This window comes from Anguilla anguilla, chromosome 17 (genome assembly GCF_013347855.1).
Source record: "Anguilla anguilla isolate fAngAng1 chromosome 17, fAngAng1.pri, whole genome shotgun sequence".
Taxonomy (NCBI): domain Eukaryota; kingdom Metazoa; phylum Chordata; class Actinopteri; order Anguilliformes; family Anguillidae; genus Anguilla; species Anguilla anguilla.
The window spans coordinates 8,092,352-8,116,451 of record NC_049217.1 but is presented as its reverse complement, the minus strand read 5'-3'; the positions used below and the strand labels follow the sequence as shown (position 1 = coordinate 8,116,451).

General features: G+C 50.9%; 1 protein-coding gene across 1 annotated transcript in view; it reads left to right on the top strand.

Annotated features, from left to right (window-relative positions):
• prr12b (proline rich 12b) overlaps positions 1 to 23,585 on the top strand; it is a 36,235-nt gene extending 12,650 nt beyond the window's left edge. The window contains 13 exon segments of the mRNA XM_035399098.1: positions 3,012 to 7,294; positions 8,633 to 8,821; positions 14,075 to 14,825; positions 15,350 to 15,381; positions 15,383 to 15,838; positions 17,772 to 17,888; positions 18,281 to 18,414; positions 19,000 to 19,439; positions 19,793 to 19,915; positions 21,350 to 21,447; positions 22,339 to 22,470; positions 22,646 to 22,741; positions 23,223 to 23,585. Coding sequence (XP_035254989.1) covers positions 3,012 to 7,294; positions 8,633 to 8,821; positions 14,075 to 14,825; positions 15,350 to 15,381; positions 15,383 to 15,838; positions 17,772 to 17,888; positions 18,281 to 18,414; positions 19,000 to 19,439; positions 19,793 to 19,915; positions 21,350 to 21,447; positions 22,339 to 22,470; positions 22,646 to 22,741; positions 23,223 to 23,357 — 6,986 coding nt within the window. The 3' untranslated portion in view covers positions 23,358 to 23,585.
• Positions 23,586 to 24,100: the final 515 nt, after the last annotated feature.

Genomic DNA, 24,100 nt, shown 5'->3' with positions numbered 1-24,100 from the left:
AGTGTTGGACCTTCAGTGGTACAGATAGGTGGTTAATATCCCCTCATTTAGCGTCCCAGTGTACTCACTTAATGTGTTTTTTTTTTTTACCACTTGCCGAGTTTTCCCGGTAAATGAATCCACACCGTAATCTGTTTATTACACTGCACACGTCGATATTGTTCATTTTTAAAGGCTGGGAGGAACCAGGGGAGAAACGGCTCAGGTAGCAGTCAGGGCAAAACACTGGACGCACGCATTCAGGAACGCAGTTCTCAGGCGGATTTAATATGCTTATTAAAGAGAGTTTACCAGTTCAGAGTTTCAAAGATATGCTCATGCTAATCGTCTCAATGATGACTTTAGTTGGATGAGGTTTTTTTTTAGGTAGTATGTGAACTGATATCTCCCGTACACTTGTTTATGTGAAAACAAAGACTCGTGACATGGAAAAAACAGGCAATTATAATAGTAGCCCGGTAATGGTAACTGAGATTTAAGTTCTAGTGCTCTAGTTGGGATGGCATTGTTCAATGTTACAGTTGCTAGGTACTTATGCATTGTACTTTGTTCACATCTTATATTTAAAACCACCTGGTAGGTGAATATAAGAAGTTCTTGTCTTCACTGGAAAGCTGCATCTGCTATATCCTGCACCCTGTTTAGGCCTGGTGGGGGGGTGGGGGTGGGGGGGTACAAAAACAGACTGGGCACAGTGGGCCCTTAATGAGTGATGAAAAATGATTGGGGGGGGGCACTGCAAGAGTAACCCAATAAATACCACAAAATGGGGTAGCAATCATGCGCGGTGTATTAGCAAAGTAAGTTATCGATGATTAGTAATGTGCGAAATTAATTGCATGCGTAGGTGTGTTTGTGTGTGTGTGTGTGTGGATAGATTTTTGGAAGCACAGTGATTCCTTTGAGTGAGCATACAGGGAGAGATGCAAGTTTGCGTTTCAGTCATGGGGAGAAGCAATCTTTAAAATTCAGAATGTTATCGTTAAATGAATGCAAAAAGGGAACTCCTGCTGAATTTCCCTCAGACAGGTTTCTTATGCAAATGAATTTCTTGCGGTCACGCCTGGTTCTTGAGTGCATTAGAGCTTCAAACAGAAGACAGAAAGCACAGAGAGAGCTCTGCTGTGTTTAACTTACTGGATCAAACTCACTAGCTAGTACCCCTCCTGCGGCACAGACGTGGCTAATGTGACCTGCTAGCTGCCAAAATGAACTGCCACAGATTCACATTCATTCGGTCTGTTCTTGTCTCCAGCAAGCAAGCCTTGTTGACCCCATCACATCTTCAATTTCTACACAGTGCATTTGGCCCAGTCAGTGCATTGCTTATTGTGCATGTTATCAACTTGTGCTATACAGGGAAAAAATGTAGTAAATCTGTGTACAATATGATATCTGAAAATGTCCCCCAAATACACCTCCCCCCAAAAAAACATCGTAAGTGTTCTTTCACATTCTGTGTAAAATTCACAGATTATTTATTGAACATTGATATTGAGTAATATAACTGTTGTTTTCTTTAAAGCAGCACATTGAGACAGTGGCACTGGGATAGACCTGTATAATGTCACACTCCGCTTACCTGCAGATTTTGCCTGGGGGAAACTGTGCTGTTAGCAATCCCCTCCATACATCACAGTGTTTTCCTCATTTTCAAATACACTGTGCTGGTTCAGTGCTGATATTGTATGGGTGTTAAATCAGTGCTGATATTAATTGGATGTTAAATCAGTGCTGATATTAATTGGATGTTAAATCAGTGCTGATATTAATTGGATGTTAAATCAGTGCTGATATTAATTGGGTGTTAAATCAGTGCTGATATTAATTGTATGGTAAATCAGTGCTGATATTAATTGGATGTTAAATCAGTGCTGATATTGTATGGGTGTTAAATCAGTGCTGATATTAATTGGATGTTAAATCAGTGCTGATATTAATTGGATGTTAAATCAGTGCTGATATTAATTGGATGTTAAATCAGTGCTGATATTAATTGGGTGTTAAATCAGTGCTGATATTAATTGTATGGTAAATCAGTGCTGATATTAATTGGATGTTAAATCAGTGCTGATATTAACTGGATGTTAAATCAGTGCTGATATTAATTGGGTGTTAAATCAGTGCTGATATTAATTGGGTGTTAAATCAGTGATGATATTAATTGGATGTTAAATCAGTGCTGATATTAATTGGGTGTTAAATCAGTGCTGATATTAATTGGATGTTAAATCAGTGCTGATATTTAAATCAGTGCTGATATTAATAGGATGTTAAATCAGTGCTGATATTAATTGGGTGTTAAATCAGTGCTGATATTAATTGGGTGTTAAATCAGTGCTGATATTAATAGGATGTTAAATCAGTGCTGATATTAATTGGGTGTTAAATCAGTGCTGATATTAATTGGGTGTTAAATCAGTGCTGATATTAATTGGATGGTAAATCAGTGCTGATATTAATTGGATGTTAAATCAGTGCTGATATTAATTGGATGTTAAATCAGTGCTGATATTAATTGGATGTTAAATCAGTGCTGATATTGTATGGGCGTTAAATCAGAGAGGACTGGATTGGTAAATTACTGCTGATGTTATATAGGTGTTATGTGAGTATTTTTATTTTGGTGTTGATAATTGGGTATTGTTATAAGGGTGTTGATACATGTGTGTTGTTATATGGGTGTTGATTTATGGATATTGTTATAAGGGTGTTGATATATGTGTGTTCTATGTAGGAGTTGTTATATGGGTGTTATTATATGAGTGTTGATGTATGGGTGTTGTTGTTTGGGTGTTGATATATGAGTGTTGATGTATGGATGGTATTATATGGTTGTTGATATATGGGTGTTGGTATGTTGGTGTTGATATCTGGGTGTTGATATTTTGGTTTTGTTGTATGGGAGTTGATATTTGGGTGTTGTTATATGGGAGTTGATATTTGGGTGTTGATGTATGGGTGTTATATAGGTGCTGATGTAATGTAACTCTTCTCTCTGTTCCTCACAGCCATGCACACCCCTGCCCCTGCAGAGCTGTTCATTTCTGGAGCCCTTCCTGGGTCGGGCAGCTTCACCTCCTCCTCCGCGCTCTCCGCCTACCAGCACCCCGCCTCATTTTCGGGGCGCTCCTTTCCCGGGGTCACGTCCTCGCTCTCCCTTCAGGACACGCCTACATTCAGCCCCACGTCCAATGGCCTGCTGTCCCCCCACGACCCCCTCCTGCATATCAAAACGCCGTCCCAGTCCAGCCTTGGCTTTGACCGCCTGCTGTCCTCGCAGGGCGCCTACAGGGGGGGTCAGGACCCGTCGCTGGGCCCCCCCCAGGCCTCCTCCGGCCCCTCGTCCCGCCACCTGCCCCCTCCCCAGTTCAACCTGCTCTCCTCGCAGCTCCAGGAGCAGCCCTCGCAGCTGTACAACGCCTCCGTGTTCTCCTCCGCCCCCGCCCCGCCCCAGCCGTCCCCCCAGGAGAGGGCCGTCCCCAGACAGGACAGCGTGATCAAGCACTACCAGCGCCCCTCCGCCTCCCAGTCCCAGCTGGCCTCTTCCGCCCCCCACTCGCTGCAGCACTACCTGAGCTGCGGGGCGTCCGGGTACCAGCAGATCGGCCCCCACCACCGGCACGCGGGGCTCCCCTGCAGCCCCCTTGGTGATCAGAGCCCCTCCTCAGACCCCAAGCCCTCCCCCAGGTCCGAACAGGTGTACCGGCCCATAATCCAGCCTCCCTACACCCCCTCCACCTCCTCGTCCTCGTCCGGAGGCGCCGGGAAGGGGACCAAGAGCAACTCCAGCAGTGGCTACTCCTCCTCCGGGTCGGGTTCCTCGTCCCGCACCCCCCACACGCCCCCCTCCGCCTCGTCCGCGTCTTCGTCCTCCTCTTCCTCATCCTCGTCCTCCAGCGCCAACCCCACCTCCTCCAACTCCAGCGCCCCCCCCTCCCGGCAGCAGCCCCCACCCCAGTCTGCGGCTCCTCCCCCACCTCCGCCGCCTCCGCCACTGCCCCCCGCCTCTTCCTCCTCTGCCCAGCCACCCCCTCCCAAATCCTGCATGTCTGGGTACGGGTCACCCGTCGCCCCGGTAAAGGCGTCCTCTACCCTTTCGGGTCAGACTCCCCCCCAGCAGCAGGCCCAGTCGTACTCGCCCGGCCAGCCCCCCCCCTCCCACCTGTCCCAGCCATACGGTGGGTTTAGTTCCCCCCAGGCCCAAGACCTGAGCTCCGGAGGGGGCACGGGGGGTGCTGGGAAAGGGTACGGGAGTTTAGGGGCTGGGGGGCGGTCGTTCTCGGCAGAAGTGGTGTACGGGGCAGATTCGGGGTACGGCCAGCTCCCGCCGTCCCTCGGGGGAGCCGGAAGCCCTTCGCTGGGCGGCTATGGTGGGCCTGGACACTCCCCCGCCCTTTTAGGGTCAGGAGGGGGCGGAGCCTCGGGTGGAGGCAGCACGAGTTCCAGCGCAGGAGGAGGTGGGGGTGGGGCATCGGGAGGAGGGGGAGGCGGCAGCGTTGGGAGCGGAGGAGGGGGCAGCTCTTACCACCTCCCAGACTCCAGCCCCTCCCCCTCGGGGAACTCCGGGATCATCCGCCCCGGGCTGCACTCCCCTGCTCCTGTCCGCCCCGCCCAGTCCCCCGGAGGGGGCGGGGGAAGCAAGTACCTGTCCTCCGTCCTATCCCCTGCCTTCCTTTCCTCCCCGCAGGGCTACCCTGACACCCGAGGCCCACCCCAGCCGTACCACCCTGGGCCCTCCAAAGCCAAGCCCGATCCCGACATGCTGGGGGTGGAGAGGTCGCAGGACGACGAAGACGACGACGACGACTTTCTGATCCAGCACCTCTTGCAGGCCCAGAGCCCTGCGCCCCACCCCTCCCAGCACCACCCTCCCCCGCAGCCCCCCCAGCCCCCGCCCCTCTCTCAAGCTCCGGATGCCAACAAGGGGATAGGCTACGAGATGGGCAAGTCCCCTGAGGAGAGGTACCACCTCCAGAGCGTCATCCGCACCAACAGCGCCACCACCAGCGCCGGAGGGGTGTCGGCAGGCGGAGGGGCCGACGGCCTAGACGGCCAGCTGGAGATGTCCATCAAGAAGCAGCAGGCGAAAAATGAGAGGGGCGGGACCGTGGGCGCTGGAGGCGGAGGCGGCGGAGGAGGGAGAGGAGGCGCAGACCAGCCGCACCCCCACCCTCACCCCCACCCGCACCATCAGCACGACTCCCTTGGCTCCGTGGTGCACTACAGTCGAACGGACCCCTATTCCCAACACCCCCTCCCGCCCCACCATCCTTCGCACCACCAACACCCCCACCCTCACCCCCACTCCCACCCTCACATGGAACTGAAAAAGGCCCAAGATCCACAGGATCTGCCCTACCTGCGCAAGACGCCCCCCGACCTGCAGCAGCAGCAGCAGCGGCCGTCTCAAGCCAACCTGTCCCTGGTCGACTCCCCACCAGACCAACCCCAGATGCTCCAGTCTGTCCTCTCCCACACCACGCGCAACAAGATGGAGTCTCAGGCGAGGCAGCAGCACCCTCTGAGCCAGCAGGCCATGCTGGGGGGCGGGGCCGGGGGGAGCGCGGGCGCGGCGGCAGGGGAAAACCCGCCCCCGTCCTCCCAGCTGCAGCTGCAGCTCCAGTCCCAGGGTTTGGAGGCCCACTATGGCCGCGGGCCCCAGCGGGATCAGAACCAGCCTGGCCAGAACTCGGTGTCCCCCCTGGACATGCTTGGGCGCTCCCTCTCGCAGACCTCCAGCAGGGAGGCAGGCGGAGGTGCAGAGAGAGGCGGAGGAGGAGGAGGAGGAGGAGGAGACGGGGGTGGTGGCGACAGACACAGGCAGCAGCACAGGCTTCCGCCGCACCATCACCAGCCTCACCATGCCCCTCACGCCGCCTCCGAGCTGCACGACTTCCTCTCTGAGCCAGACTTGGGTCTTTCAACCCCGTCGCACTTACACCACCTGGGGCCTAGCCACCACCCGCACCCACACCAACACTCTCACCACCAGCACCCCCACGCTCACCACCACTCCCACCCGCACCACATGCCCGCCAACTCCGGACCGCCTCAGCAGCAGCAGCCTCAGCAGCAAAGGGAGCAGGACCCCCAGATGTCACAGTCCCAGCTGGACCAGCTCAAAGAGCACCAGTACGACACTCAGAGCCCTGTGGGGAAGGGCACCCAGAGCCAGCAGCAGAGGTTTGTCCCCCTTACCTCCATCTGCTTCCCCGACTCCCTCCTGCCAGACGAGGACCGCTCCTTCTTCCCTGGAATGGAGGACATGTTCTGCTCGGAGGACTACAAGTCCAGCTGTGGCGGAGGAGGAGGAGGGGCGACCCAGACGGGGCCGGAAGGAGTCTCGGATGTTCGACGGGGGCAGGAGGGCATGGAGGGGGTTAAAAACCCTGGAGGAAATGACGGCAGCTATGACATGCTGGGCCACCATGGCGACCAAGGGTATGGGCAGTACTGCCATGGCCTGTCAGAGTCTGGCAACGGTGCCATACACCTGGACCTGGACTCCCTGAAGACTCACGAGCTCCCCTCCACCGTCAACACGGAACAGCTTGGCCTGATCCAATCCCAGGCGCCCGGCATGGTGATGGCTGGGGCTGGGGGAGGCGGTAGCGACAGCTCTGGTAACAAGATGCTGGGAGGGGCCGGTGTGGGAGGAGGAGCCAGCGCCGGAGGGCTGACCTCTCCTATCTTCTGCTCCTCTCGGCCCAAGAAGCTCCTGAAGTCCAGCTCCTTCCACCTCCTCAAGCAGCCCCGTGACCCCAACTCTCTCCCCAAAAAAAACTATGCACAGGAATACGAGTTTGAGGATGACGAGGACAAGGCGGATGTCCCGGCCGACATCCGGCTGAACAGCAGGAGGCTCCCGGACCTGCTCCCAGACCTGGTGTCCAGCTGCAGGAAGTCAGGAGGGGGAATGAGCCCCCTGATGGGCGATCTGGATTTCTGCCACACCTCTCAGTACCCCTCCTTAGGCCCACCCCCCCAGTTGGTGCCCCAGGACGGTCCTAAGAAGAGGGGCAGGAAACCCACCAGGCCAAAAAGAGAAGGACCCCCAAGGCCTAGGGGCAGACCTCGGATTCGCCCCTTACCCGAGCCCCCGCACTGCAGGGGCATGATGGGATTTGGAGGCGAGAGCCGGAGGGGCAGGGGGAGAGGCCGAGGGAGGGGCAGGAAGGACGACGGGATGCCTGGCATGCACACAGCTGCAGAGGGCAATAAAGGGCAGCACCCACCGCTTCAACAGCACCATCAGCTTCAGCAATATCAGGAGCCCATCAGACCCATCAAGGTAAGATACAGCTGGAAGAAGGGTCAGGTGCAGAGGTGAGTGAATGGGGGAAATAAAAAGGAGATCAAGTCTAAGGTTAGGCATCCATTTCTCAGAATTCCAGCCAGGGATCCTAATCCCCTGACCTCGGTGGCACGGGGTCCCAGCCCCTGGCCTTAATAGTAATGGATCACAACCCCCTGCCCTTGATGGTATGGGATCCCAACCATCTGGCCTTGATAGTACAGGATCCTATCCCCCTGGCCTCGATAGAACAGGATCCCAACCCCCTGGCCTGGATAGTACAGGATCCCAACCCCCTGGCCTGGATAGTACAGGATCCCAACCCCCTGGCCTGGATAGTACAGGATCCCAACCCCCTGGCCTGGATAGTACAGGATCCCAACCCCCTGGCCTGGATAGTACAGGATCCCAACCCCCTGGCCTGGATAGTACAGGATCCCAACCCCCTGGCCTTGATGGTACGGGATCCCAACCATCTGGCCTTGATGGTACGGGATCCCAACCCCCTGGCCTTGATGGTATGGGATCCCATCTCCCTGGCCTCGATAGAACAGGATCCCAACCCCCTGGCCTGGATAGTACAGGATCCCAACCCCATGGCGTTGATGGTACGGGATCCCAACCATCTGGCCTTGATGGTACGGGATCCCAACCCCCTGGCCTTGATGGTATGGGATCCCATCTCCCTGGCCTTGATAGTACAGGATCCCCATCCCCTGGCCTTGATGATATGAGATCCCAACCTGCTGGCCTCGAAAGTGAAGGATGCAAATGTAGTGGAAGTGCAAAAGATGTTTTCACTGGTGTAGTGTAGCACAGTAATAGTATTTAAAGCGCGTGTTCACTCAAAATCATCAAAATAATTGTTTTATTATCTACATTACATTACAGGCATTTAGCAGACGCTCTTATCCAGAGCGACTTACACAACTTTTACATAGCATTTTACATTGTATCCATTTATACAGCTGGATATATACTGAAGCAATTTCGGTTAAGTACCTTGCTCAAGGGTACAACGGCAGTGTCCTACCCGGGAATCGAACCTGCGACCTTTCGGTTACAAGTCTAGTTCCCTACCCACTGTGCTACACTCCGTCCTAGTGTAGTGTAAATACAATGTACTACGTATCCAGAGAAGAGTTTTCAGCTATTTCCAACTATTAACCTTTGCAAGAGTTACTTCCTTGAGTGCTCCCACTGCACTTGGATCCCAAAGGGGATGTTAAGGGAGAAATAGAGTTTGTTACACTAAGTTACATTTCTGTGTTCTTTGCTTACCTCCTATCCTTTAGCCATTCTTCACATCTTTACTCTCCATCCCCTCTCTCTCAGATTAAACTCCCCATCCCCTCTGCGGTTCCCTCCGACCCCCTCCTGAGGACCGATTCCTTGTCCAGCACCGACCCGGTTCTCTCGGATGGCTCGGTTGGATCGGCCCCTTCCTTGGGCTTGAGCCCTGGACCCACGGGCGGCCTGGACATGAACAGGAACCAGGAGAAGTTCAAGCAGAAAGGACCGGAGGTAAGAAAGGGAGAGACTGGATGAAGAGGAGATAATGCACAGAGAGTAAGAATGGATGAAGGATTAGAAGGACAGATTCCATTTGTGAATAAAATAATATTTGGTAAGAATATTGCTTTATTCAGGTGTGTGTTGTTAGTTCTCTCGTAGTTATTGTGAATGGAATATCCTATTCACACTTCTGTGCTGGGCCTAGTCAGCAGAGTTCCATGAGGTTTTGCATCAGGCAGGATTAAGCTTGTTTAACCCAGCTCAGTTTTGAACATGCTGGGCCCAGCTTATCTGGCCCTCATGCTATGCTTTTGTAAGGATGTCACTTTGTTGCATTTTGGAGGATGTAACTATGAAATCAAAGTCAGTTACCATTAGTTTTGCCAGCAATTTGAATTGGGGAAAAAAATGTTGTTCAAGAGTCCACTATGTTCCAGGGTTGTCAGGTTGTTATCTTTATGCCAAATTTGACATTTTTTAACAAAACACTAAATGGAGTAGCTACTAGCTTGCTCTACTTGTTGCCTGACTAAAACTTGTTGAAACAACTCCCTCACCATTGAATTATGTATTTGTCTGCTCTACACCAATGCCATGTGCTCTTTGATTAGCTTAAAGATTTCTTTTCCTCTCTTCAAATTGGCACTTTCGTTGAATTTCTACTGTATTTGTCCAAAAATAACATACTAAGATAAAGAAGAACACACTGAGTTTGCCGTTCAAGGCTAATTTAGTATTTTCTGTTTTGTGTAATCCAGCCACACCGCCTACAATACCACATGACACTCACACAGTTTTCCGTACGTTGAGAGCAACCTCTGCTTGACTTGGCTTTGCAGAGAAATTGTGAAAAAGCATTCAGTCACTTCTGATACAGCTGGATGCCATTTTTGATTTTGTGACGGTGTGGATCTTTGAAAGGAGGGGGTTCTGATTCTGACTCACTGACTCTTTTCATGCAGTGAAGGCAAGCCTTTTTTTCTGCAAATTAAGAATTTTTCTTATCTCAGCTTGTATTGAGGAAAGAAAAGTGCTCTCCCTGGATGTACGTGTACACAATACGAGATGAAATGCTTTGTGTAAGTCAAGCTCCCGCTTCTGTGAACCAGAAGAGATCCGTGCATTTATGGATGTTAATTAGCTGTAAGAGCTTCTCTTGTTTTGCTCTGATGCTAATCCCTCTGGATATGTCCGGATGTCGTGGAGCAGGCAATCGTTTAGAAACTAAACAGGTACCGGGCCAGCCAGCTCGTGAATATTCATAGACGGTGCTGACCGGAACTCTGTTGCCAGTATGGTGGAATGCGGTGAGCACGGACTCCATTGTTTTTGAATGACTGTACATATGTCATTCAAGTTGAACTGCAGTCCATCCAATTTCCCACAGCAGGCTGGAATGTTTGAGATGTAAACTGGCAGTTTAATTATCTTTTATGAAGCTGGCTGTTTACCTTGTGAAATCAGTGTGGATGCCTTGCACTGTAAAAAATTAAAAAAATTAAAAAAAAAAAAAGCACAGATTTTCCTCAAAAAGAAAAAAACATTATTACAGCACTGAACTTTACTATGCGATGTTCAGTGCAACATATTCCTTTAAGAAACTGTGTGTGACTGATACTAAACATGGTGGAAGAATTCAGGCTAAACACAAGACGGGCGTAACCAGTTCCCGAGTCTTCTCTGGTTCCTGCCTCGAGCAGTAAGTGTGTACACAAGAACCCTGCAGTAAAATCCTCACGTGAGGCATTCGACTCTGAGCTTCAAAGTGAGGTGGAAAACAGTCCCCAAAATAAAGCAAGGGCTTGCGTTGTCTTTTTTTTTTTGAGGTGTCGTTACAGTAATAAGCTTTTTGAATGCGACGCCCTGTTGGGAGAACACAAGGCAAATTTTGGTTTATTAAATTCCAAGCGAGCCGATTTTCAGCTGCAGGGTCTTGGGCTTTATGGAGGACCTTTCGGGAGGACCTCACACATTACTTACATATCAGCAGTTTCTGAAGCGGTTTAAGTCCCATTTTCAGTCAATGTGGGGCCCATTACCCATAAACTTCAGTAATGAAATAAACCATTAAAGTGTTACGCACATGGCATATATTACAGTGCAAATGTGAAAATCGCTAAATCACAAACATGCTTAAATTTGCTACTAATACATAAGGATTAAGCACATTGATGATTTATTGAGTCTGGTCCGAATGTCGTCTTCTCCCATTCTGATTGTGCCAGTAGCACACACGGGACTTGGTCTCACTGCTGCACTCTGGTGTTCAGTCACACAAACTGCTCTTTAGTCAGTGAAATATATGTGTAATATTTACTTTGAAATGAAATTGAATTTACAATAGAAATTAAAGGCAGTGGAAGAATTCAGGAGGTGAATTTTTGTCATCGACAATATAAATAAATGCATGACCAATACGGAAAGGTACAGACAGACAAGGCCAAATATAGCAGACAGACAACACATACAGATATGCTCTGACAGATTGCGTTGCTAAAGATACTGCTTTATCTATAAAATATATGTCAGTTTAATCTATCTTCTATTTTTAGAAGGGATTTATCTTAATTGCCATCATTGAATCATTAAAATAATGTAAATCATTCAAATGCTTTATAATAACACCAGTAATATCTTCTAAATGAAAATACAAGAAAGTCATATCATTAAAACCCCTTCAAACTAAGTGACTCAAAACTGCTTAAAAGCTTACATCATTAAAAAGCCAAATAGCTGAGGGTCGGAATGAGTGGGAAAATGGTCAAAGCAAATTTTCTTAGGTTGACCATGGTAGCTTTTTCAGCAAATATATCCTTGAGTCCATTTCCTGTTCTCATTGAATGCAAAAATCCTGATCACAACTGATTTACTGGTGAGTGATTTACCTACAGGACACAGGCCAGTAACAGATTCATTTCCCAAAGCACTTTTCTAGTAATACAGAATTCAGATCATTCTTGGAAGGTTAATTGCTTACAGATCTATGTGTTGTCCAGCAGAATTTCACTCTGGTAGCATTTGTACAGTTTCCTTTGCCCCTTGTAGCAAAATTGTTCTACGTGCCCTTCCCTGGAGGTCATAGGTCAACTTCGGGGGAGGAAGCTGAGGCTTGCCTGTCTGATCACTGTTAATCCAATCGTTTGAATTGCCTTTGCTGCCATTCCAGCCCAAACACAAAAGGAAGCCTCAACCAATCTAACAGACATTATACTCTGACAGAACATAAAAATGCCTTGCTGCAGACGTGGAAATATTTAAAATTCCAAAGGAACAGAGGGCTCCTCTATTCCAATATTGTACTTTTTTGTAAAGTTTTGCAGAGATAATGGAAGCCATTTGGCCCCCATTATTGGAAAACAAGATCTCTTGTAGTTCTAAGAATCTCTAGCAGCAAAAATAAAATCTGATATTACAGACTTTTCGTCTTTTAAACTTTAAATGCTTATCAGTATCGTGCTGTAATACTGGAGTAGCAGCCTAACCCAACCACCAGCTTTCAAGTATGTGGGTTTTGGCAAATGTGAGAAGTTAATGGTGAGAGATGCTGATGCAGTTTGTTAGATTACAAAATGCCATGAAGCTTTATTACTATTAATAACCTAAATAACAACCAAAGTACAAAACATTGTACTAATATCAGACGGCCTACCTATGACCTAGACTTTATTCCTGCAACCGCAGATTCTAGATATAAAGACTGAAACTGAAGTGGCTTAACAGCTGACTGCCTGATCGAAAACGAATGAGAGCTGAAACATTTCCTGACTTTGTGTGAAAATTTTAGATTTAGATTAGAGAGGCAAGGCTTTTATAGATACCTGCAGACCCGACGTTACTTTTGAAAGAAATAAGGAGCCTTAATTCCCAAAGCCCTTCGGAAATTAATGCAGATATTCATTATGATTCTGAAGGCACCAGAAGTATTATCGGAAACCTGTATCAGAATATATTACTGTCGAAAAATCGTTCAACCGGTTATATGAAACAAAAACGGGAGACTGAGATGAACGCCGGGCTGCCTCAGGAGGCACGAGCAGATGTTTCCACCAGCCAGATTAGCGCCACCGACTCACAGACCTGCAGAGACTTCTGCTGGAAAACCTTCCGCGTTTTCTCACAAAACCAAAACCGGAATCGGAACAAACACGTTAGCCGCGCTGCTGGAGACGGTGTGAATATGCGTCATAATATGCGGCAGATCAGGCTAATATCTTCTGGACTGACTTCTGCTTTCGGAACGTTCTGGAAATACACGGAGCGACAGTCATTAAGATACTAGGTTTTGGTATCAACATTACCTGTCTTACTTTCTATCTCGGTGACACTGACGTAGCGCACACCCCCACAGCCCAGAGCGCCCCGCCAAAGTCTGATTAAAAAAACGGAATAAATGAATTAGCAATTTTTTATTATTTGACTGAGCAAGGCTAGATGATGACTGTCATGTTGATAGACAAGCTGAGGGCCCCTATTGGCTACAAGGTGGATAGATCACACCCTGACAATCCTAGGTAGCCAATAGCCTACATAGTCGCGGAAGTCTCTACCTGTCTATCAGGCTACCATCGAGTCATGTCTACTTTAACCCAAGTAGACCCTCCCTCTCTCGGGCTGACCAATGTGAATGGGTGGGTGTAGCGTTCAGAACGTATAGCGGCAAATTGCTTTCTTTTGCTTAGTAGCTCGGCCTAATGTTTAATGAAGGCCTAACGATTAAAATGAAGGAATATATCTGAGCGGTGTCCAAAAAAGACAACTTAAACAAGGTATATATATATATATATATACAGTATATATGGTACAGTATGTGTTGCTCACAGTGTCAGCCCATTGTGAGCCCAGGCTGACATTGCTCGGAGCCCATTGCTTTCTCCCTGAGAGGAGAGAGGAGAGAGGGGAGAGGGGAGAGGGGAGAGGAGAGGAGAGAGGGGAGAGGAGAGAGGGGAGAGGAGAGAGGGGAGAGGAGAGAGGAGAGAGGGGAGAGTAGAGAGGAGAGAGGAGAGAGGGGCAGTTTGGTGGCAACAGGAAGGAGAGGCTAACCGCTCTCAACTTGCGGCTGCAATCCAGCATGACCTGACCCGACACACTCCACTGAACAGGAATGGGGAGAACTCTGCGGAATATGTAAAACAAATGTGCGTCTGATCTCATGTTCTGCTAACTGTTTATAAAGCAATTAAAATAAAGTTATAAAACATTGTACCTGTGTGTTGCAATATATGTATTTTTGGCCTTCCAAATCTCCCGCCTTTTCCCCCGCAGGAGGAGAAACAGGCGGAGATGAAGTCGGGGTTCATGGCCTCGTTCTTGGACTTCCTCAAATCCGGAAAGAGGCAGAACCCTCCCGGGACAGGGATGGAGGCGGGGGCGGGGGGCGGAGCCGGGGACGGCAGCTCCTCCCCCATCAAGGGCGGGATCCGTCCCTTGTCCCCGCCCCCTCCCCCGCCCCCGCCCCCCCCGTTCGGGGACGGCGACGGGGACGGGGGGCTGGCCCTCAGCAACTGCCCCAGCCCCTGCAAGCGCCTGGACGAGGAGCTGAAGAGGAACCTGGAGACCCTGCCCTCCTTCTCCTCGGACGAGGAGGACTCCGTCAGCAAGAACCAGGACCTGCAGAAGAGCATCTCCTCCGCCATCTCCGCCCTCTACGACACGCCGCAGGTCCTGGCCCCGCCCCCGCCCCCGCCTCCGCCCCCATCCCCGCCTCCGCCCCTGCTGGACCCCGCCCCGACCGCCCAGCAGGCCCCGCCCCTCAGCCCCCCGCCCGCCCCACCCGTCCGCTCGCCCACCCCCGAGCCCGAGGAGCCGGAGAGGGGGGAGGAGAGGGAAGAAGAGCGGGAGGAAGAGGAGGAAGGACGGGCGGAGGAAGAAGAGGAGGAACAGAAGGAAGAAGAGGTACGGCGGGAGATGGAGGACTGCGAAGAAAGGAGGGTTACCGAAGAGGAGGAGGAGGAGGAGGAGGAGGAGGAGGAGAAGGAATCGGAGATGGAAATCCTGTGTGTGCCAAAGGTTGACGGTAAGAGAAGAATGAGCCGACTGGACACGCCCAGCTGAACTCTGACCCCCGCCGATTATCCTGTAGAGTTAGCAGTTATATTTATGAGTGCGCTGGCCTGGCTGTAGTCACAGTCCGGTCTTCTCAGCTATTTGTGTCGTCATAGTTGGATGTAGTCGTGGTCAGGGGCAAGGGCACGAAAGTACATGGATTTCTAACTGCAGTTGTTGTGACACACGTTGTGAAGCTTTTTGTTTGTCTCTTGCTTGTGGCTTTACTATAAACTGATGTGTGATGCAGTGCTGTGCACCCTACCTGTGCATTACTGAGGTGGGAACAGCCTGACAGTGGAGTTTAGCTGGATGCTTCTTTTCAGCAACGTAAGGAGTTAAATGCCTTTTTAGTCCAGTACATTGGAGATGAATTCAGATTCAGATTATTTCAGATGTTTTGAGATTTAGTGCATGGTTTTAACACTATCTTCCCCTCTCTCTCACTCCCTCTCTCTCTCTCTCTCTGCCCTCTCTATCTCTCTCTCTCTTCAGATTCCCCATCTGAGCCCCCCCCAGCCCCGGTTCCCCCCCTCCCCTCCATCTCTCTCCCCCTCTCCCACTCCTTCTTCCTCTCCGTCCCCGTCCCCCCTCCCTCCGCCCCCCCTCTCCCTGCCGTCGCCCCTCCCCCTGCAGGGCGAGCAGCCCGACCAGCCGCCGTCCCAGCCCGCCAGCCCCCCCCCTCCGTCCCTCCCCTCTCCCTGCCCTTCCCCCCTTCCCCCCGCTCTCCCCCCGTCCGCCACCCCTCCGCCGTCCCCGTCCCCCCCGGCCGACCCCGAGGGCTCTCAGCCCTCGCCCCTGTCGCCCCCCAGCCCGGAGGACGCCCCCCCGCCGCAGCTGACCTCGCTGCACCTGGCCAAAAAACAGCGGGGCGCGGCCATCGCGGGGGAGAGCGAGGAGGAGGACAGCGAGAGCGGGGGGGAGGGCATATTCCGCGAGAGGGACGAGTTTGTGGTGCGCACCGAGGACATCGGGACCCTCAAGGTAGGCCGCGCTCACGGGCTGGTCCCTGTCTCCACCCTTCTCACCGTCTGTCTCTCTGTCTATCTAATTATTTATCCGTCTGTCTGTCTGTCTGTCTGCCTCTCTATCTCACCGTCTGTCTCTCTGTCTATCTAATTATTTATCCGTCTGTCTGTCTGTCTGTCTGCCTCTCTATCTACCAGTCTGTCTGTCTATCTGCCTGCCTGCTAGTCTCTGTCTCTACCCTTCTCACAGTCTGTCTCTCTGTCTATCTAATTATTTATCCATCTGTCTGTCTGTCTGTCTGTCTGTCTGCCTCTCTATCTGTCTAATTATTTATCCATCTGTCTGTCTGTCTGCCTCTCTATCTACCAGTCTGTCTCTCTGTCTTTCTAATTATTTATCCATCTGTCTGTCTGTCTGTCTGTCTGCCTCTCTATCTACCAGTCTGTCTCTCTATCTGTCTAATTATTTATCCATCTGTCTGTCTGTCTGCCTCTCTATCTACCAGTCTGTCTCTCTGTCTTTCTAATTATTTATCCATCTGTCTGTCTGTCTGCCTGTTTGTCTGCCTCTCTATCTCACAGTCTGTCTCTCTATCTATCTAAATATTTATCCGTCTGTCTGTCTGTCTGTTTGTCTGCCTCTCTGTCTACCAGTCTGTCTGTCTATCTGCCTGCCTGCTAGTCTCTGTCTCTACCCATCTCTGCCTTTGTCTCTCTATCATCAATCTATCTATCTGTCTATCTGCCTGTCTATATGTCTGTTTGTCTGTCTGTCTTGCACAGTACTGTGTATCAGCTTGAAGGGGCGGGCTGTTTGCAGTGTTATGAACTGGCCACACCTGCATGGTTCTGAAACTTTGAAAGCCCACCACCCACGTGAAAAATAAGGCGCACATTTGTTCAGATATTGCGAGATTGTACACAGTTTTTTTAATTTATTTTTTCTTCCTCACAACTCGGACAAAAACACTTCCTGTGCAGCATAGCAGGAGTCTCAGGTGTCAGATTGGCCTGCAGAGGTCGCTGGTGCACCCCCATCCTGGCCGGTGTACAATGTAACAGATACCAGACCATAGAGCCCATCCATGCACTAGAACAGTACCTTAACAGATAAGAGACCATAGAGCCCATCCATGCACTAGAACAGTTCTTTAACAGGATGAGCCAGTTTTGTTTGATACGATCAGCCCAGGGGATGAGATTCAGTGTGCTCCCTTCCCCTGTGCGTTTTGCCTTAAGTGCTCTCTCTCGACATACTGGGAGCCACCATATCCGCTGCGGGACATGAGCGTGCTGGTACACAGGGACAGAATGTACTCCTGCGTGTAGACCGGTTCAGTCCGGAGCCTTCTGCAGTGAAGTCGGGATGCGCGGGGTTTCCGCGTTTGAGAGCTCGCTGTTCCAGTTCAGCATGTTGAATATTACCCGTTTTTCTCAAGAGGGGGGGGCATTCGACACTCAAACTTTTACACCCATATTCCTACAGGACTCCCGCTGGACCCCCCCAGTTACTCAGTGATGAGAGTATAGGCGTATGTGGTGCCGGCGAGCTCTGAAACTCAGAATCCCCGCAGAACGTTTTTGTTTCACTTAAAGATGAGCGGGGGAGTCATCTTCCCTTCGTATTTATTCATGAATCCGACAGGGGGGAAGCAGAGAGGGTTATGGGTAGAGAAGGGATCGCAGGGGAGCTGCAGACAGCGCAGTGGCAGGGAACCAAGCCGTGGGGGGCTGTGGGGAGGGGGGGGGGGGAGGATTTGCACGTGGGAGTAAGAGTGACAGTCTAATGGCGGAAGAGAGACGTGTGGCCCGCAATGCATTATGGGCCATGTGGGGGTTGAGAAGCACAGGCTATAGTGCGGGGCCTAAAGGCTGCGTGTGTGGTGGTGTAACCTGCCCCCCCCCCCCCGTAAGGCGCCCCCTGTAACGGGCCCCCCCTTGTCCCGCAGCTGGCCCTGCAGACGGGACGGGAGCCGCCCCCCATCTGGAGGGTGCAGAAGGCCCTGCTGCAGAAGTTCTCCCCCGAAATCAAGGACGGACAGCGACAGTTCTGCGCCACCAGCAACGTGAGCGTCCCGCCCCCACCCCCCCAATTCAGCAAGCATGCGCTCACACATCACCATGCAAGGGAGGGGGCTAGTCCTACAGGTTCTGCACACACACACAGACTCACACACACACTCTCACACAGACTCGCACACACTCACTCACACACTCACTCACACACGCACACACACACACACACTCTCACACAAACTCACACACACACACACACACATACACTCACACAGACTCGCACACACTCACACACACATACACACATACACACACACACACACACACACACACACACACATACACTCACACACACTCACACACACTCACACACACACACACACACATACATGCACGTAGGCGCTGAAAGACTAAACCAGCAAACCAATCTTCTGCTCCTCAGTACCTGGGTTACTTTGGCGACGCCAAGACGCGCTACCAGCGTCTGTACGTCAAGTTCCTGGAGAACGTCAACAAGAAGGACTACGTGAGGGTGTGCTCCCGAAAACCCTGGCACAGACCGGCCCTCGCTCTGAGGTAAGCGATACACCCCCCCCCCCCCCCCCCGTGTGAGACCTGGAGACCTGTGTCAGTCAGGGTGGAGACTGTGTCATCTCTAAGCGGAACTTTGTTTATGCCCCTTTTCTCAATAATCTGCAGTGTATTGAACACATATTTAGTGTTACGGTGCTGATGTACTTCCTGTTGTGCTGATATACTTCCTCTGCTGTTGATGTACATCCTGTAGTGCTGATATGCTTCCTGTTGTGCTGATATACTTCCTCTGCTGTTGATGTACATCCTGTAGTGCTGATGTGCTTCCTGTGGGGCTGATGTTTTTCCTGTTGTGCTGATATACTTCCTCTGCTGTTGATGTACATCCTGTGGTGCTGATATACTTCCTGTGGGGCTGATGTACTTCCTGTGGTGCTGATGTACTTCCTCTGCTGTTGATGTACATCCTGTGGTGCTGATATACTTCCTGTGGGGCTGATGTTTTTCCTGTTGTGCTGATATACTTCCTCTGCTGTTGATGTACATCCTGTGGTGCTGATATACTTCCTGTGGGGCTGATGTACTTCCTGTGGTGCTGATGTACTTCCTGTGTTTCTACTGTTACAGGCGTCAGTCCCTTCGCAAGCCCACGCCCCTTCCTCACACCCAGACCCCTCCACGGGTCGAGAGGGAGGATAAGGAGAGGGAGCAGAGGGAGAAAGAACAGAGGGAGAAGGAGAAGGAGAAAGAGAGGGAGATGGAAAAGGAGAAAGAGAGGGAGAGGGAGAAACTGAAGGAGAAAGAGAAGGAAAGAGAGAATGAAAAGGAGAAGAAGCTGCAGTCGTCTCAGGAGAAAACAGAAAAGCGAGGAGGTGTGGAGAGAGGGAGAGGAAAAGAGGAAAAGAGAGGAGGAGGAGGAGGAGAGAGGAAGGTAGAGCGCCCCACGAGGGCGAGGCCCGTGAAGATGAAGGCCGAGCCTCCGCCCAAAAAGAGGAAGAAATGGCTGAAGGAGGTTCCCTCCTCCTCAGAGTCCTCCCCTGACCCCGACCCCCCCAGCGAGGACGACGGTGAGAACAGAGAACTGAGCCTGTGTGTGTTTGTGTGTGTGTCTGTGTGCGTGAGTGTGTGTGTTTGTGTGTGTGAGTGTGTGTGCGTGTGTGAGTGTGTTTGTGTGTGTGTGTGAGTTTGAGTGTGCGCGTGTTCTGTTACTCTCAGGTGTAACTCTGGTGTGTGAGGGTTGTGTTGTGTGTGTGTCTGTGTGCGTGAGTGTGTGTGTGTGTGTGAGAGTGAGTGTGTTTGTGTGTGTGTGTGAGTTTGAGTGTGCGCGTGTTCTGTTACTCTCAGGTGTAACTCTGGTGTGTGAGGGTTGTGTTGTGTGTGACCTGCAGGTGTAACCCTGGTGTGTGTCCTCTCTCCACAGCAGTGTCGGTGAGGGGAGGGGTGAACATTCGGGCTATGAGGGAGCTCTTCCGCAGCTACGTGGAGATGCTGGTCAGCACCGCGCTGGACCCGGACATGATCCAGGCGCTGGAGGACACGCACGGTGAGAGAGAGGGGGATGAGGGAGGGAGGGAGGGAGAGAGAAAAGGAGGGAGGGAGAGAGGGAGTCAGGAGGGGGGTGGGGGGAAGGGAGAGGGAACGAGGGACGAGGAATGTTTTATCCTGTTTGTTAGTTCACTGTATTCCATGCTGTGCTATGGAAACAGGTGTACGCTTGTCATGCCAGTTAAGCAGATTGGAGCTGAATGACGTGGGCGGTAAGATGTGAGTGTGGGACAGGAGGAGGGAGTGAAATGTGGGTGTGGGACAGGAGGAGGGAGTGAGATGTGAGTGTGGGACAGGAGGAGGGAGTGAGGCGCTTCAGTCTAATAATGGGTCACTCAGTTGGTTTACGTGATGCTTGAAAAAGTCGATTTATTGTATTAGTCCGGCTAAAACTGGACTTTTAAAAATCATGTAAACACCTTAGTCGGACTGAAATCGTACGAAGTTGAATATTTCAAAGTCGGACTAACATACCTAGATAATGCGGTTTGGGGTCGATTTACTATGGCGTGTATACGCTTCAGTCGGACTACAGTCGGCCTAGGCGTTCGGCCTAGGTGCCGCTGACTATAATTGAATGTTTTTCACATTTACAGTTGGATTGAGCAAGTACCATTCAAAGTACATTTTTATGGGTTCGTGCTGTCTGATTGTGCTAGCTACCTCACATTAACCTTGTACGGCAATCAATGAAGGCTAACAGCACAGTACCACTTAATTCTAGTCACTTCTATCACCACTGTAATTAACTAAAAAATGGCGACAAACGACCTTTCCTGTGAGAAATGCATTGTTGAGCTCACGCGCATACACTGGCGACATTCTAAAGCTCCGTTCTGCCCTCCCTAGTATCATGACGAAAAAAAACACATTTCTGGACGGACGAGGAGACCAACTTCATGCTATCGTAACTAAAGGAGTTAAATATCCTAAAATACATGGATGGAAGAAAAATGCGGAATGGCGAACTATTTAAAAAATTTGCGACAAAATTAGAGGAAGCGGGATTTATAAGAAGCCTTCGTCAGACACACCTCGGTCAATAATTCGATTATTTCCGAGTCATGTATATTGGGAAAACGACAATAATCCAATTAAATCTCATCTTTGGCCAAATCCAGCTATTAATATAGCTCGATTTCAACTGTGCTTGTAAACGTACTGACTGGTAGCAGTTTTGAGAACATGCTGCTGGTTGTTTTGGTGCTGTGAGGGTTTGGCGGTTGCTTTATGAAGCCATGAAGATGAAGGATGAAGGATGAAGAATTTACCCTGAGGAAGTTGAGTGAGTGGTCAGGGGTGAGGTGAACGGGGGTGAAATGTAAGAGAAGGATGGGGGGGGTGTGTGGATGCAGTGAAGGTGTGTGAACATGCAGGCCATCGTTGCCCAGCTAACGGCTGACTCCCCCCCCCCCCCCCACCCAACACACAGATGAGCTGTATCTGCCCCCCATGAGGAAGATCGACGGCATTCTCAATGAGCAGAAGAGGAGATTACTGAGGAGGGCTAACATGAGCTCTCAGCACCAGGTCTGTCTGTCCGTCTGTCCGTCCGTCTGTCCATTCGTCTGTTCATCGGCCGATCTGTACGTCTGTCTCTCTGTATGTCCGTCTGTGTGACTGAGGGTAAACCTGAGCTCGCAGCTCCAGGTCTGTCCGTCCGTCTGTCCGTCCGTCCATTCGTCTCTTCATCGGTCCATCTGTACGTCTGTCTATCTGTTTGTCCGTCTGCCTGTCTGTCCATCTGTCTGTCCGTCCGTCTGTCTGCCTGTTTGTCTGTCTGTCCATGTGTCTGTCTGTGTCTGAGGGCAAACCTGAGGGCTCAGCACCAGGTCTGTCCATCTGTCCGTTTGTCTATCCGTCTGTCTGTCTGTTTGTCCGTCTGCCTGTCTGTCCGTCTGCCTGTCTGTCCGTCCGTCTGTCTGTCTGTTTGTCCGTCTGCCTGTCTGTCCGTCCGTCTGTCCATCTGTCTGTTCGTCCGTCTGTCTGCCTGTTTGTCTGTCTATCCGTCTGTCTGTCTGTTTGTCCGTCTGCCTGTCTGTCCGTCCGTTTGTCCGTCTGGTGACATAGGGGGATGTAAAGTGGGTTGTAACCTGTCTGCCAGTCCATCCGTTTGTCTGTCTGATGAATGTTGGATGTTAAATGATGAATGTTGAGTGATGAATGTTAAATGTTAAATTATGAATGATGAATGTTGAATGTTATATGTTAAATGTTGAGTGATGGATGTTGAATGTTAAATTATGAATGATGAATGTTGGATGTTAAATGATGAATGTTGAGTGATGAACGTTAAATGTTGAGTGATGGATGTTGAATATTAAATGTTGAGTGATGGATGTTGAATGTTAAATTATGAATGATGAATGTTGGATGTTAAATGATGAATGTTGAGTGATGGATGTTGACTCTCTCCTGCAGGAAGCTCTGCACTCCTTCCCCCAGATGACTGCTGATCCCCTGGAGACGGGGGCGGTGAAGGTGCGGCTGTGTGGGGAGGGGTACAACCGCAAAACGCTGAACCGGATAAAAAAGACCACGCCCAAGCCGCAGGCAAGTGCTGGGACGCCGTCCCGGGGAAGCCAGGGGCGCCCCCTGCAGGGCAGGCATCAGCCCCTGCCTTACGTTCAACTGGATGAGTGTCAACTGCTGTTTTATTCTCCTCCTCTTCCTCTCCTTCTCCCTCTGTCTATCTGTCGGTCTGTCTATCTGCCTGTCGCTCTCTCAGGACCTGAAGCTGTCAACTGAAACCTGTCGAATCTACAGTCTTTATCACTCTCTCCACCATTACAAATATCACACCTTCCTGCACTGTAAGAGAGAGGTAAGGGCCATCAGCCTCCCTCAGCACGTCTTATTTAGCCCATTTACACTGTCCCGTTTACACTGAGTAAGTTTCAGTGCAGGGCCCAGCCTCTGCTTGCATGTGGTTTTAGCCCTGTGAGTTTGTGTATGTGTGTGAATGTGTTTGTGTGCGCGTGTGTGTGTGTGTGTATGTGTATGCGTGCCTATGTGTATATGTGCATGTGTGTGTGCGTGTGTGCGTGCGTGTGTGTGTGTATATGAGTTTGTGTGTGTGAATGCGTTTGTGTGAGTGTGTGTGTGTGCGTATGTGCATGTATATATGTGTGTGTGTGTATGCGTGTGTATGTGTATGCGTGCCTGTGTGTATATGTGCATGCGTGTGTGCGTGCGTGTGTGTGTTTATGAGTTTGTGTGTGTGTGTGAGTGTGTGTTTGTGTGTGTGTGCGTGCGTGCGTGTGTGTGAGTGTGTAACACTCTCCCCTCTCTCTGGGTGCGTGCAGACGGACAGCATTGAGCAGGCAGCGGAGGACCCTGGGCAGGAGGAGGTGGTGCAGCAGTGCATGGCCAACCAGGGCTGGCTGGAGACGCTCTTCAACTCCTTCATCGAGCTCCTCAGTCTCAGCGCCAAGGCCTGAGGGAGGAAGAGGAGGAGAGGGAGACGGACGCGCGCTCGGCGGGCTCGCGGGAGCGCGCCGGGGCACGGAGACCAGAGCGGGCCGGCAGTGCATTCTGGGTAACGATCGACACCGGCCCAGCCGCCGGCGCGGGCCTCTCTCTCCGGGGGGCGGCCGAGGTAACGGAGGGCCCCCAGGCAGGAAGCGGCCGTTACCAACTACGGAACAAAATGGGGGCGCGTCGGATGGGGGCACGGGGGGGGGGGGGGGGAACCCCGACCTCACCCGAACCGGAGTGAGGAAGAGGACACGAGCGGGTGAGGTACACAGACGCCCATATTCGGGCGCGCTGGGCGAGGCTCTGTTCAGGACGGGTTTCGGTTTGACTTTCGTTTGGAGGAGGACGGCTGTAACTGTCATTTTAAAGGAATGGGATGGGTGGGGGTGGGGTGGGGGGGGTGGGAGGACACGGTGTGAATGTGACTGCACTCCTGTGACGTACGGGGACTGTGAGTGAGTAGGACATTTCTGTAGAGGACCTGAATTTAACGGTACAGGCGGTGTCAGCTTGCTTTCGATCTGTTTCACATTGCCTCATGTGGGACGTATCTGTATATACCTAAATAAATAATTGTGATTATTTATACAAGGACATTTTTAATGAGTACCCTCCCAAATATGGGATAATTTGCTATTATTATTTTGAATAATAATATTTTGTTAGGGTATAAACAAAATGAACTTGGCTTCCCTTCCCCCTTTCT